We start from the raw sequence: 12,509 nt of genomic DNA, 5'->3' as shown, positions 1-12,509 counted from the left end.
TCAGTACAACACGGGTCATGGTCCGGCTATAGTGACAGATTATTATATGATTGGAAAGATTAGTGGATTTTTTTTAAAATATACAGAAAGCATTACAGATGAAGAGACAATAATATTGGTCCCCTTTGCTTTTTCACGCTGTTAATGGTCCGTGGTGTAGAGTCGGATCAACGGGGACGTGCCACAGGGTTCCAGTGAACGATGGCGATAAGACCCACACGGAGTTTTACTCACATGCTGTAAATTTTTATTGATGGAATGAGTGCATGAGTTGGCATCATGTAAATAAGTAACTCCAGTGAGGACTGTTCTACTTTGGGTTTAGGTGACTTTATGAAGGACAAAACAAAGCTTTAGCCAGGAATGAACCCTGATAGCTAAGATCATGGTTTATCACAGTGCTTTGTATCCTGTCACGTCCCACTCGAACAGCCACCATTCATCTCATAAACATCTAGTGACCAGGCATCAACCCAACCTACAGCATGTGACCGACTTGTTTACACCGTCATCATGGACTCCTTCAAACCCGACAGACGCATTTCAACGAGGTTTTCCCTGACGATTCATCGAAATAGTTTACTCATAGGAATTTCATAAATTATGAACGCTTTAAAAAACACAAGGAAATGCTGCTTCAATTCCGTCCTTTTTACTTTATTACATCATGTCTGCTTCGATGACCGTTCATGTCATTCACACAAAACCTTATCTATGAAACAAACATGGTGTGATACAAATGTTTTACTTACAATACACTGTACAGAGTTATGTACAATAATCCGGCTACATATTTGAACTTTTTACATCCCTCCTGATTCAGTGGAACAAAATCGAATTCCTGTAGAAACATCACTGAAAAATTCAGAAACGGGCCAGAATTTGTTTTGTTAAGAAATCCTGTAGTTACATGATAGTAGGAAATGAATATTATTGAGAAATATGTGAGCGAACATTAACGATCGAGGACTATAGCATTTATTTTATTATTATACCCCGGACCTGTTTTTTTAGGACTGCGGTAATACACAAAGCATAAAATCCTGTAGTGAGTTGTTTATGAAGTGTTATCTTTTGGGGAAAAAAAACAAAACCCAGAAGCATACGTTATTTAACAGTTTACAGAAAGCTGGATTTCATTTACAGCATCTGGCAAAAGTCTGCTGGTGTGAATGATGTCTGGAATGATGAGGAAAAAATGACTGTGTGTATGTTAGTAAATACGACTGTTAAAGTAATTAGTGCAAGATAACTGTACCAGTGCAAGACAAAAAACATGGTTGTCCATGTCAAGCTTCTCCACATGATTTATACGCTACAATCCTACGACTCATGAATCCATGAATACGGTCCAGGATGAGAAAGACTTGATATCTTTTTAGAAAAAGGTTACATTGTGCTTTGTTAAAAAAAAAAAAGCTGGTAGAGTACTTTTAATGTGATGCAGTGTCTCTATTTACATTCAAAGTCATGCATCAGGTTAAAGAGGAAATGCTTAGTAGTCAGTTTAATAGGAATACCTGTATCTGGTTAAAAAAAAAAAAAAGAATAATAATGCAGTCAGACTATTACACATCAGAATGAGATAAAATGTGATCTCTTTGACTTTGGTGGTGATTTTGGTGCCGGACAGGATGGACAGACTGGTGTAGGGGGAAAAAAAACACCCAAAGTAGTGCAAAGTAGTTCTGCTACAGTGCAAAACACCTTACTGTTGGGAAGAGAGATGACCAGACTGGTTTTAGACAGGTCTAAGAAAAGCCAGCCACTATATATAAAAAAAAGCATATCAGAATTCTCAATATATTGAACAATGAGGTTATAACAGCAGAAGACATTGGCTTTCACTCCTGTCAGCCAAGAACAGGAACGAATGAGGTCACAGTCGCCTTTCCAGTCTTCTGCTGCTGCCACGCAATCACACAAGCGCACAGTTGTTCCTATTAAACTGGCCACTGAAAGCATATAAAGTCTCTCAACAGCTCCTTTTCAGCCAGATGGATGATGATTTGTAGAAAACATACAGGGATGTTGATGTTCCAGGAAGAAAACTTGCACGGCTCTTTGTCCTTTGCTATAAACAGGTTAACGACAGAATTATCACAAACATCTTCACAAAGTTTCTCTGTATGCAGAAGTATATTCATGCAGATTCTGTAAATGAGAGAGGAAGAAAATATATATATATATATATATATTTGGAACATCTAAACAAAACACATTGAAGTGTTCTGGTTTAGGCCGCACACGTGTCCGACGCCACACCATATTGCACTGTATTTATTAGCTGCTGGATACAGACCATTTTTGCTAAAATCACAGACTGCACCTTTAATTCAATCACTGTTTGTCAAAGAATATCACGCTCAAATCATCTTAAAAGCCTGATTTAGTTGTCATTAATCGATCAGAGCTAATCGCTCGTAATTACTGATCCATTTCTGCCCGAGCTTTTCTGATACACTGCGTCTGTTTGTCAGAGAGGTGACCTGCCCTAATAACATGCCCTTTTACATTTCAAGTCACAGGGACATTAGACTAAGTTACAATAGCAGCTTCTGTCTCCTGACAAGAGTGTGATTTATATAGCAGTGTGCTGATCAGGTGTGTGTGGCACGAAGGGCATTTAAAAAGAAAAGATAAATCACCAAACAGAGCGTGGAAAAAAATAGAGACAGTGCACGTGTGTGTGTGTTTGGGTGTGTGATCGCTAAAGCATTGGCAGTAACCCGTGTGCCAGTAAAAATAGCATTGATCAGACCGGGAGGACTAGGTGCGCTGAAGAGGGCAGCAGATGTACCTTATGTAACGTGCTTCCACCAGCGCCCAGGGTAGCTCGGACGTTCAGGGTGGAGCTGTGAGCACCCAACATGGAATATTCACTGTCAGCCATTAACCCAGCTCATTTAGATGGGCTCTAGTGTTACAGGTCAGTTTTCTTACCTACAGTCATGGACAAGCCTCCGCAGCCACCGACCTGGGCCTGCGAAATGACACTAACATGAACATACATGCTGCAGTCATCAATGTTTACACTTCATAACAATTACACTTTTAATATATCATGTGAAAATAACAAATTACTTAGCAAAACTTGACATTGCTAAATCTCTTTAAGGTGTATTCACCTGTCTGAATCTGATTTGTCACTCTGTCTCGGGTCTTCAGGAGGCCTATGGAGGAAGAGGAGGAAAAAATATATCACTCTTTCTTCAAATGTAAAGTTATTATTGATGGCGCATTAGATATATATATTAAAATAATCAAATAAAGCTAGTAAAATCTGTTGCCTAGATCTACTGTACATGCTTCGTTCTCAGATTAGATTTAGATTGCTATATACAGTATTTAATAAATAATCCATGAATTATTAAGTAAGTAATTAAATGTTCTGTGGGAGATTCATTTCATAAAGTTATCCGAGTTGATTCAGGTGCTGTAACGAGCTATGCTTTAAACTCTAAACCTAACCTAGGAATGTGTGTGTGTGTGTGTGTGTGTGTGTGTGTGTGTGTGTGTGTGTGTGTGTGTGTGTGTGTGTGTGTGTGTGTGTGTGTGTGTGTGTGTGTGTGGGGTCAGATGGATGTGAGGAGCTCCTAGAATCTTGTAAAGGCCAGAGGACACTCGAGCAGTACCTGACTGCATGCCAGCCCACAAGCCCCAGTTTTACCTTTCCGTCTGGGTCTTGAGACGCTCCTCATCATATCTAAGCAAAGCAGGAGACACACTTCATTACTGCGCTGACACACATGTTTCACAATATTCTTTAACTCTTTGAACCCTCGAAACTGCAAATGACACTAAAAATGTATTCGGTTAAAAATGAGTCGATCTTTCAATTTCACACTGTTTCAAAATATTACTTCAGGACTTTAAAAATGCTTTTGGGGAAAAAAATAAACATTTAAAATGAGATTTATAGTCTATTTTTTTTTACTGAATGATTGTAGAGTCTCTAACTAGTTTGGGATAATTTATTTTTATTTTGGTACTTCTATTGTGTAAATTTAAATTTTGAAGCAAAGAATGAACCACAAAATGTCACACGAATAATAAATAAATAAATTCATTATTATTAAAGATCGCTAAGAGTAGGAAATTGTTTATCAATTTTGTTTTTTAAGTTACTCACAGATCTCTTTGTAGCTTTTATTACATCTTTATCTTATGAACTCAACCAGAATCCAACCACATCGCTGTCTTTCATTCAAATCAAACCAGATTTCTCATGAGCTCTGGATAATGTTATAAATGAAGTAAAGTAGGACAAAAACTATTTAACTCAATCATTGTATTTCTTATATTCATGTTTTCTAGATAAATCTGGAAGGTTATGTGAGATATTACACTCTTAGCTTTTTTGTGTCCAAGCCCCGAAGCACTGTCTTGTTTTTGGCCATTTTTGTGGTGTTCAGTTTTCGAAACTCATGGAACTTGAGACAAACATCGGAAATGTCGGTCATGTTCTGGTTTGAATCGAGTCATGGCCTTTTACACATTTTCTTATTTAGCTTTGAAGAACATGAAGCATGTTTGATAAGCGTAGGATTCTCCATTTCACCGCATCCATTAAATAGCAAGCTTTAATAATTTAAATTACATTACCCAAATTTCCGAGGCAGATCTTTGATGCTAAATTAATTTTGGATTCCAAAAATGCCAACTTAGCAAGTCACCTTGTGCAGACAGGAAGTGATGCACAATTCCACTGAACATCATCCAAGCGGCTCAACCATCACGTCGTGTTAAATGATTGATATCGATAAATGTATAGTGATGGATGACTATTAACTAAATTGCGACAAGAAGTGAGGCGTATAAGGTTTTAATACTCTTCCTAGAGGAATCAATTGATTCAAAATAAATTTGCCGATCATAATGTAAAAAAAAAAAATCCATTATTTATCTTTTCAATTCAATTCCATTTTTATTTCTACATCACTTTTTTATTTCTACAGCACTTTTAACAAAGGACATTGTTTCAAAGTAGCTTCACAGAACATAAAATTGTTATGTAGATATATTTGCATTTATTCCTAATGAGCAAGTCTGAGGAGACTGTGGCAAGGAAAAAACCCCTGAGACGTCATGAGCAAGGAATCTTGAAGTAAAGTATAATCTTAAGCTTGAAATTGCTTTGCTTGTATTAAAAATGTCAATGTACAAGAATGTCTATGCTACTGGTCCACACCAAGTTCCTGAAGCTAAGTTTTAGATTTCTGGCGGCCTTTTTTTTTAAAACTTCTCTAAAGATTGTCTCTTAAGCGCCACCTTCTGACGGTCAGTACTCACTGCAGCACACACTCAGGGATCTGCACATGCTCCATAGGGACGATCTGAGCCAACTCCTCCAAACTCTGCACATAGCGAACCTTATCCAGGAACTTCACACTGGCAAGAGAGTGTAGTTTGATTCTAAACAAAGACATGGCTGAGGTATGATACAAAGCCAAATGATATTATTTGATCTAGGAAGTGCTCTTACCTAATGAAAGGGCGTGAGATGGCCAGAACGGTCCGAATAAACCAGGACGGGTGTGCAATTATCAGACACTTGAGATTCTTCCTTAACCTTTAAATAAGATGCGTGATGAGTGACATGAAAAGAATCTTGACTAACTGTATTAGAGACTTGGATATGTGTTCACTTTATATCTAAATACCTTCTATCGATCATCTGGTAGCACCTCTTGAGCCAACTGATGCCAGGCATCCTCCTGCGTGGAGTTGCTCCATTCAGGTATATGATCATATAGTCCTCAGCTACAAGTAACTCCAAACTGCTGATCACGTACCTACACAGGAAGACAGACACATGGGAATATTCAAATTCACCCCAAACTACCACCAGATCTCTTCCTAATGTGAGACAAGTGAACATACATTTACTTGATTGAGATGAAATTAGGCTACACACCACAAACACATTTTCTCATGCTAGATGTATTTTTTCCTGGATGTGTTTGAGCACAGGCTTACAGGAAGAGGTTCTCCATGATGTAATGGTAGTCGGCACAGCCGCTGTCCGGGAGGTAGCAGGCAGCAAACACAATGATGGCATTCAGACCCTCGCCATAATAACCTACAGGAAGCAGAAGATTTGGGTCTGGGATTCATAGGCAACATGATCATATGAATACAAATTTGTGCAGAAAAAAAAAGAATTCGCTTGTAACTCGCTGTTTATGCAACATGCGACATTGCCAGCTCACTGACCTGGATGAAGTTCTCACTGAATGAATGAAGTTTTAAGACAAGGTAACATTAACCTTCATTTCATTCCATACAGAACTGGTTCTAGAATACCTTAAACCTTATTTCCTGTCATAATAGATGTGTCCCACAATGAAAAACATTATACATATTATAGCTTTTGTCTGTTTGTGTGTCTTTGACCTACATACATTATGTAGTGTAACTCTCTCACTCTCACTCATTTTCTACCGCTTATCCAAACTACCTCGGGTCACTGGGAGCCTGTGCCTATCTCAGGCGTCATCGTGCATCGAGGCAGGATACACCCTGGACGGAGTGCCAACCCGTCACAAGGCACACACACACTCTCATTCACTCACACCCTCACACACTACGGACAATTTTCCAGAGATGCCAATCAACCTACCATGCATGTCTTTGGACCGGGGGAGGAAACCGGAGTACATGGAGGAAACCCCCGAGGCACGGGGTGAACATGCAAACTCCACACACACAAGGCGGAGGCGGGAATCGAACCCCCAACCCTGGAGGTGTGAGGCGAACATGCTAACCACTAAGCCACCGTGTCCCCCATGTAGTGTAACTTTTACTCACAAATTAATTATTGTCCTTTTATGTATCCAAATTGTTTTTTAAATGCTTCTCGAATTCTTAAGAGGAAAAACATATTAAAACATATTAACCTGAGTGTAGTTAACACTGCTAACACTGAATAGCTATTTATATATTATTTATTTTCTACTACGTGTAATTCTTTCATCTTAGTTGGTTTAAAATGAAGATTGCTCTGACCTCCATGAGTGACCACGCGCAGGTATGGTCGGATGACCTGCATGTCTATGCGGTGCTCTTTGTCTCCAATGATCACAGTCCTCCATAGTCGAGCAGTCCCATCTCCCTCCTCACCCCCCTGACCCGATCCGTCACCTGGACCAACTTTAGCTTGTGCCACAAGGGCGTCATCTGTCAGAAATGGGACAGGAGTTGAATAAAACTGTCGTACTGGGTGTAAGAATTCAAATTCACCAAATGCAAGTGCTTGAAAATAAATTAATTATAGATACTTAGTCGCTATATCACTGTGTCCATACTTTAAAATGATCTTAAGTTTAAATCAGGAAGCAGCTGGAACACAATATGCCTTGACCTCATACACACCTTCCCACTCCAACTCATTTCCACTGGTGATGAACTCTAATGAGTCTGTTTCATCTGGTGTGTCCATGTCTTCTACATTAAGGTCCAGATCATCCGGAGTGTCCAGGATGTCATCGGACAGAAGGGACCCTTCGCTCCGGTCCAATGACAGATTTATGTCTGGTGCAATGAGCGTCCTGCGTTTACTCTGAGCTGCTGAGCCTCCATGACCTCCATGCAAAGATCCAGGGGGAGCTGAGGCATGAAGAGGACACACACAAACACACACACACACACACACTTATTCATTCAGAAACAGTAAAGCCAAATATCTTAAATACAGAACAGTCAGTGGGTCACAAACATGACAGCTTTAGTTCTGCTAATACTGGCCCACTTGCTTCCGTTTTGTACTTGCATACTAAGCTGTTTTACATATTTGAACGCTATCCTACTTGCATATCAGCCTGCTTGAATATACTTGAATAAGTGATTCTTATTCTTATTAGCACACTAGCAACATTACGCGCTTCCATGCTAGCATTGCTATCCTTTGTGCATATTGACATACTTGCATACTAAGCTACTTTACTAGCATAAATGCATACCAGGATACTAGCAGATTGTAAAGCTACGTACACGTGCGATTGTCAGTAAGTCCATCAAGGTCTCCATCTTCTGGCAAAGGCCTGGACAGAGACAACACGAAGGAACAGGGCAAGATTATTATAACCTTCTTTTTCACATATACACAATGGTCTTGACATTTCTAACTAGACATTTCCTAAAGACTTTACTCCATGTAGAAGATGACGTGTTAAGGTTTGTCAGCTTGCACAATAGAAGAGCAGACAGCTTAAGGCTCTCTGGAAGTCTTAATTGTAGCTGCTGTCTCTGGTGACATGCGTCCTGACTTTCACTGTGTAATTAGCGTGCTTTTAACCACTGTAATATCACACTGTTTAATGATAAGGGACCAGAATGGATTGTGGTAGAGGCCGAATAGTCAGACAATGTGTGTCATGAACACAAGTTTCTTTTTCAGAGTGGATGCAAGTGCAGGTCGCCTTAATCAGGACGCTTTGCTGTAAATCGTTGAACTTTATTTATTTATTATTTATATGTTACTTAATCTTTTATTTGAACTTGGAAGTCTGTGTGTATTTTACTTTTGTTTATTGAGTATGCCTCTGACTGATGATGTAATCCTTTAAAGCCAATAAAAAAATACTCTTAAAATTTTAAATAAATAAATAAAAAATCGGGACGGTGGCTATACGATGCATTGACATTATTTCTGTATCATATTATATTTATTAACTGGGCACTTTAACACCTGTACACCTGACTGTTCATGAAATCATCCAATCAACCGGTCATGTGGAAGCAGAGCATTGCATTAAATCATGCAGATACAGCTCAAGATGGTTTCAAGCTGGTATTTCAGAAACTCCTGGGATTTTCCTATTAACTCTTTTTCCCCAGAAGCCAAAAAAATGGATTTTGCTTCTGTTTTTGTTGCGTTCATGTTCAGCATTGAATATTACGTCTTTGTCATGTCTTAATATGAAGGTCATATGAAAATAGGCACTCAGGGTTTTAAGAATCTGTAGTTTCATGTAATTATGTCTGTTTTTATCTATCTTACCAGGGGCAATATATTCATAGAAAAGGTTTTCTCTGAGCTGCCCCTAGTGCTTGCATCTTCAACCACTAAAATACTGTGTAAGGTTATCCAACAGACATCACACAGCGAAAGCCGACAGAGTCCTGACTCATTTTATATCTTATATAAATTAGGTCTTGCAGAGACTGTGCCAAGAACTCTGAAATAATGTGCAAAACAAAACAGAAATATTATAAAGTAATCATTATGAGATTTTGCAGTAAAGTTAATAAATGCTCTACTGATTGTATGATGATTTGGAGACAGAATGCACTTAGTTACCGTGGGAAATCTTCATCCTGCCACTCATCCTTCACCTCCAAGTTCTCCATGCGGAGAGTGGCTTCTGTCGTCCCCATCCTCCTGTCCCGAGGCTCAGACAGGTCACACTGCAATGCACATAAATCCAAATTATATCACTGATTCACAAGATTTTTACAAGAATCACAAAAGTTTCATAATTAACACTTTTATATGCACACTGTGGTTTTCCAAATTTGCAGATATCTCTAATTAGACAAGTCTACATACTGTACACACCATGACAGATCAGGATCTCATTCTCACTTAAGATGAATTAAACACTGACTTTGTCCCTAAAAGTCATTTGAAGTCTCATTCTATCCCTGTAAAAGCCTTTAACAGTTTCTTCTGTAATATCTCTGCTGTTGAAATTTGCTTCCTATAACGCTGGCTACAGATGGAACTGAGATATACTGTACGAATAATATTCATTTAAAGGGGAGAGAGAGAGAGAGAGAGAGAGAGAGAGAGAGAGAGAGAGAGAGAGAGAGAGAGAGACTGAGTCACGCTCGACGTCCCAAACAGGAAAACAGCAATAATGAATAAAAGCATCAGCTGAGATCACGATCACATTCACATTCTTGGATTGGATCATAACAAGACTTAGCAACAGATGACCTTGAAACAAGCAGCGATATGAACAGTGTGTGCATCAATACTATGAAGGCTTTGAGTTTTGAAATAATAATAATTTTAAAAAATGTATAGCGATTTGTGAAATGATTTTATCCTGGTTAGGGTGGGGATGAATCTAGGACATATACTGAGAACACGGAGTGTGAGGAGGTGGCTGTGTGTGTGTGTGTGTGTGTGTGTGTGTGTGTGTGTGTGTGTGTGTGTGTGTGTGTGTGTGTGTGTGTGTGTGTGTGTGTGTAGCTCTGTAATGGATAGGCATCCCAGCCAAGGTTTATACCTGCCTAAAGTCTAGACTTCTTGGAATAGGCTCTGGATCCACTGTGACCACGACCAGAACAAAGTGCTTACTGAAGATAAATGAATGAAACATGATCTTATTTAATCTCATGAAAACTGATTGTTTGTAGTTTTGCAGCCGAACCAGCAGCACTAAATCCATCAGTTATCGCTCTTTTGACCTCCTTTTTTTTAGGTTTATTTCAGTTTATCAGTTGTAAGCCCTACACTGGGAATGTTCTGATGTGTGTGAAGAAGAAGACCTGAAATGTCAGTGTAACGTGCTGCTCGTCACCGAGCCGACAGGATGTTACTCAACAAGAGGAAATTTGTAAGTGTGGAGTGACATCAAGTCAACATTGTTTTTTAGCTATGAACTCATGTACATCTGCAGCAGTGCAGGGGTTAAAGTAACTCCTCCTTCTGTCACACTTCTATTAATAGGATACGACTTTGGGTTATGATTCTAAGGTGGTTCTGGAGCGCCAAATAGATCCGAGCTCTCGATTGGAGGATTCACCGAGGAATAAAAAGTGTCTCAAGTGTCAATTCTCTTAAATGACACACACACATGCACAAATGACACACAAATGACACACAAATGCACAAATACACACTCACATAAACACAAGCTGCCCAATTTGCAGAAAAACACTGATACACATACCTGTACGAAGGACAGTCACACCAGAAATACTCCTCGCTCTGTGTGTTCTCTGTTGTTCTGTGTGTGTGTGTGTGTGTGTGTGTGTGTGTGTGTGTGTGTGTATTCCCTTGCTCAGGCCTGGACTTGTTTTTTTGCCATGCTTAAATCCATAGTGCTCCACTTGTGTAAGAAAAGGAAGTCACATGCGCTGTTTCTCTTCCTTTTTCCTTCAATCTCTCTCCTGCACTGGACAGACAGTCTGGTGTGGCTAGATTCGTGTGTGTGTGTGTGTGTGTGTGTGTCTGTGTGTGAGTGTCTGTGTGCTGTGTCTATCCTGTCTGCTTCCCAATGCACTTCTCTATTCAGCATCTACACACTGCCGTTTTCATCCAGAAGAGTTGAATCCAGATGTTCTTTGCCTCCTGTGCCTCCTGCAGCATGGCTCTCTGTCTAAGCTCTTCATCGCCATTGTGGTTAACATGTCAGGTTACAGTCACACCGGCAACCACCAAGCGCTGATGTGACGATTACGTAATGTCACCTGTGCCCTCCGCTGTCTGTCCTGCTGCTCTGAGATTCTCCCTCTCTACATAACCAGAAAATAAAAACCCCTCACTTTGTAATAACACAGGGTTTAATTTCCCAGGCTAACTGAACAGAACCCTGTCTCTGTTAATGCTCCTAAAGATGGACGGCTCATTTTCACTGTTCCCTAGCAACAGCATCACTCTCTCCCTTTTACTTCTTATTAGCGTCCTCCTCCTTCTACTACCCACCCGTTCCTCTCTGCGCTCATGCTCTCCAGCTCCTCCCTCGCACCCTTCTCTCTCTCTCTCTCTCTCTCTCTCTCTCTCTCTCTCTCTCTCTCTCTCTCTCTCTCTCTCTCTCTCTCTCTCTCTCCAGCTGTCTTATCTGTGTTGCCTTTGTGCCTCTAGAGCCCTGCCATTGGATGAGCCACATTCCCTCCTGCTCAGTTACTGGCTGAGACGCTCTGCCTGGAGCGTCTGTACTCAGCTCAGTGATGTCATCACTTTCGTTCCCATGGTGCATTTATCTTGTAGTTTGCCCCTTCACTGCAGTGTGTGAGTAAGAGTCTATTAATTCCTACGGTTCAATACAGTTCAACGTGCTTCCATGAGTAGCATGATGACATAGTGTTGTATCTGTAGGAAGAGGTGCATGTAAATACCAGAACATTCATTTTCCATTTCTTTTTTTTTAAGTATGCATAAAAATATTGTTATCAAAGTATAAATAACAAATATATATATATATAAAATAATAATAATAATAATAATAATGATAATGATGATGATGATGATGATGATGATGATGATGTTAGAATTAGAATGACATAACAGCTATTATGAATTTTATATTGATATTATCAATTTTACATTTTATTCTGCTAACGATCATTATTATTCAACAATATTTTATTACTATTCTCATCAATAATGATGATAATAAAAAAAACATTAAGTATGCATAAAAATGCTGCTGCTAAAATGTAAGTAAGCAACCAAACAAACAAACAAGAAATAATAAATAAAAACAATGTATTATTATTATTATTATTATTATTATTATTATTATTATTATTATTATTATTATTATAAACAACACTTA

At 39.2% G+C, this 12,509-nt stretch overlaps 1 protein-coding gene across 8 annotated transcripts; it reads right to left on the bottom strand.

Annotated features, from left to right (window-relative positions):
- Positions 1-1,527: 1,527 nt before the first annotated feature.
- Positions 1,528-11,701, bottom strand: atcayb (ATCAY kinesin light chain interacting caytaxin b). Of its 8 annotated transcripts, none has more exons than XR_003441141.2 (14): positions 10,902-11,699; positions 9,302-9,408; positions 7,993-8,042; positions 7,375-7,608; positions 7,009-7,179; positions 5,980-6,082; positions 5,664-5,795; positions 5,486-5,572; positions 5,293-5,415; positions 3,671-3,706; positions 3,129-3,173; positions 2,944-2,983; positions 2,801-2,855; positions 1,937-2,074 (listed from the first exon to the last, which is right to left on the bottom strand). XR_003441141.2 is itself a non-coding variant. In XM_047806728.1 (14 exons), the coding sequence occupies exons 2-13, from the start codon at positions 9,376-9,378 to the stop codon at positions 2,845-2,847; spliced, it is 1,122 nt and encodes a 373-aa protein (XP_047662684.1). In that variant the 5' UTR covers positions 9,379-9,408; positions 10,902-11,700; the 3' UTR covers positions 1,937-2,074; positions 2,801-2,844. The 8 variants fall into 8 exon arrangements, 6 of the variants coding, with proteins under 6 accessions (XP_047662681.1, XP_047662683.1, XP_047662682.1 ...); XM_047806728.1 differs by having other exon boundaries at positions 2,944-2,996; positions 10,902-11,700; XM_047806725.1 differs by lacking the exon at positions 2,801-2,855 and having other exon boundaries at positions 1,528-2,074; positions 2,944-2,996; positions 10,902-11,701.
- Positions 11,702-12,509: the final 808 nt, after the last annotated feature.

This window comes from Tachysurus fulvidraco, chromosome 22 (genome assembly GCF_022655615.1).
Source record: "Tachysurus fulvidraco isolate hzauxx_2018 chromosome 22, HZAU_PFXX_2.0, whole genome shotgun sequence".
NCBI lineage: Eukaryota > Metazoa > Chordata > Actinopteri > Siluriformes > Bagridae > Tachysurus > Tachysurus fulvidraco.
The sequence above is the reverse complement of the archived record's forward strand: the minus strand, read 5'-3'. Positions and strand labels throughout refer to the sequence as shown.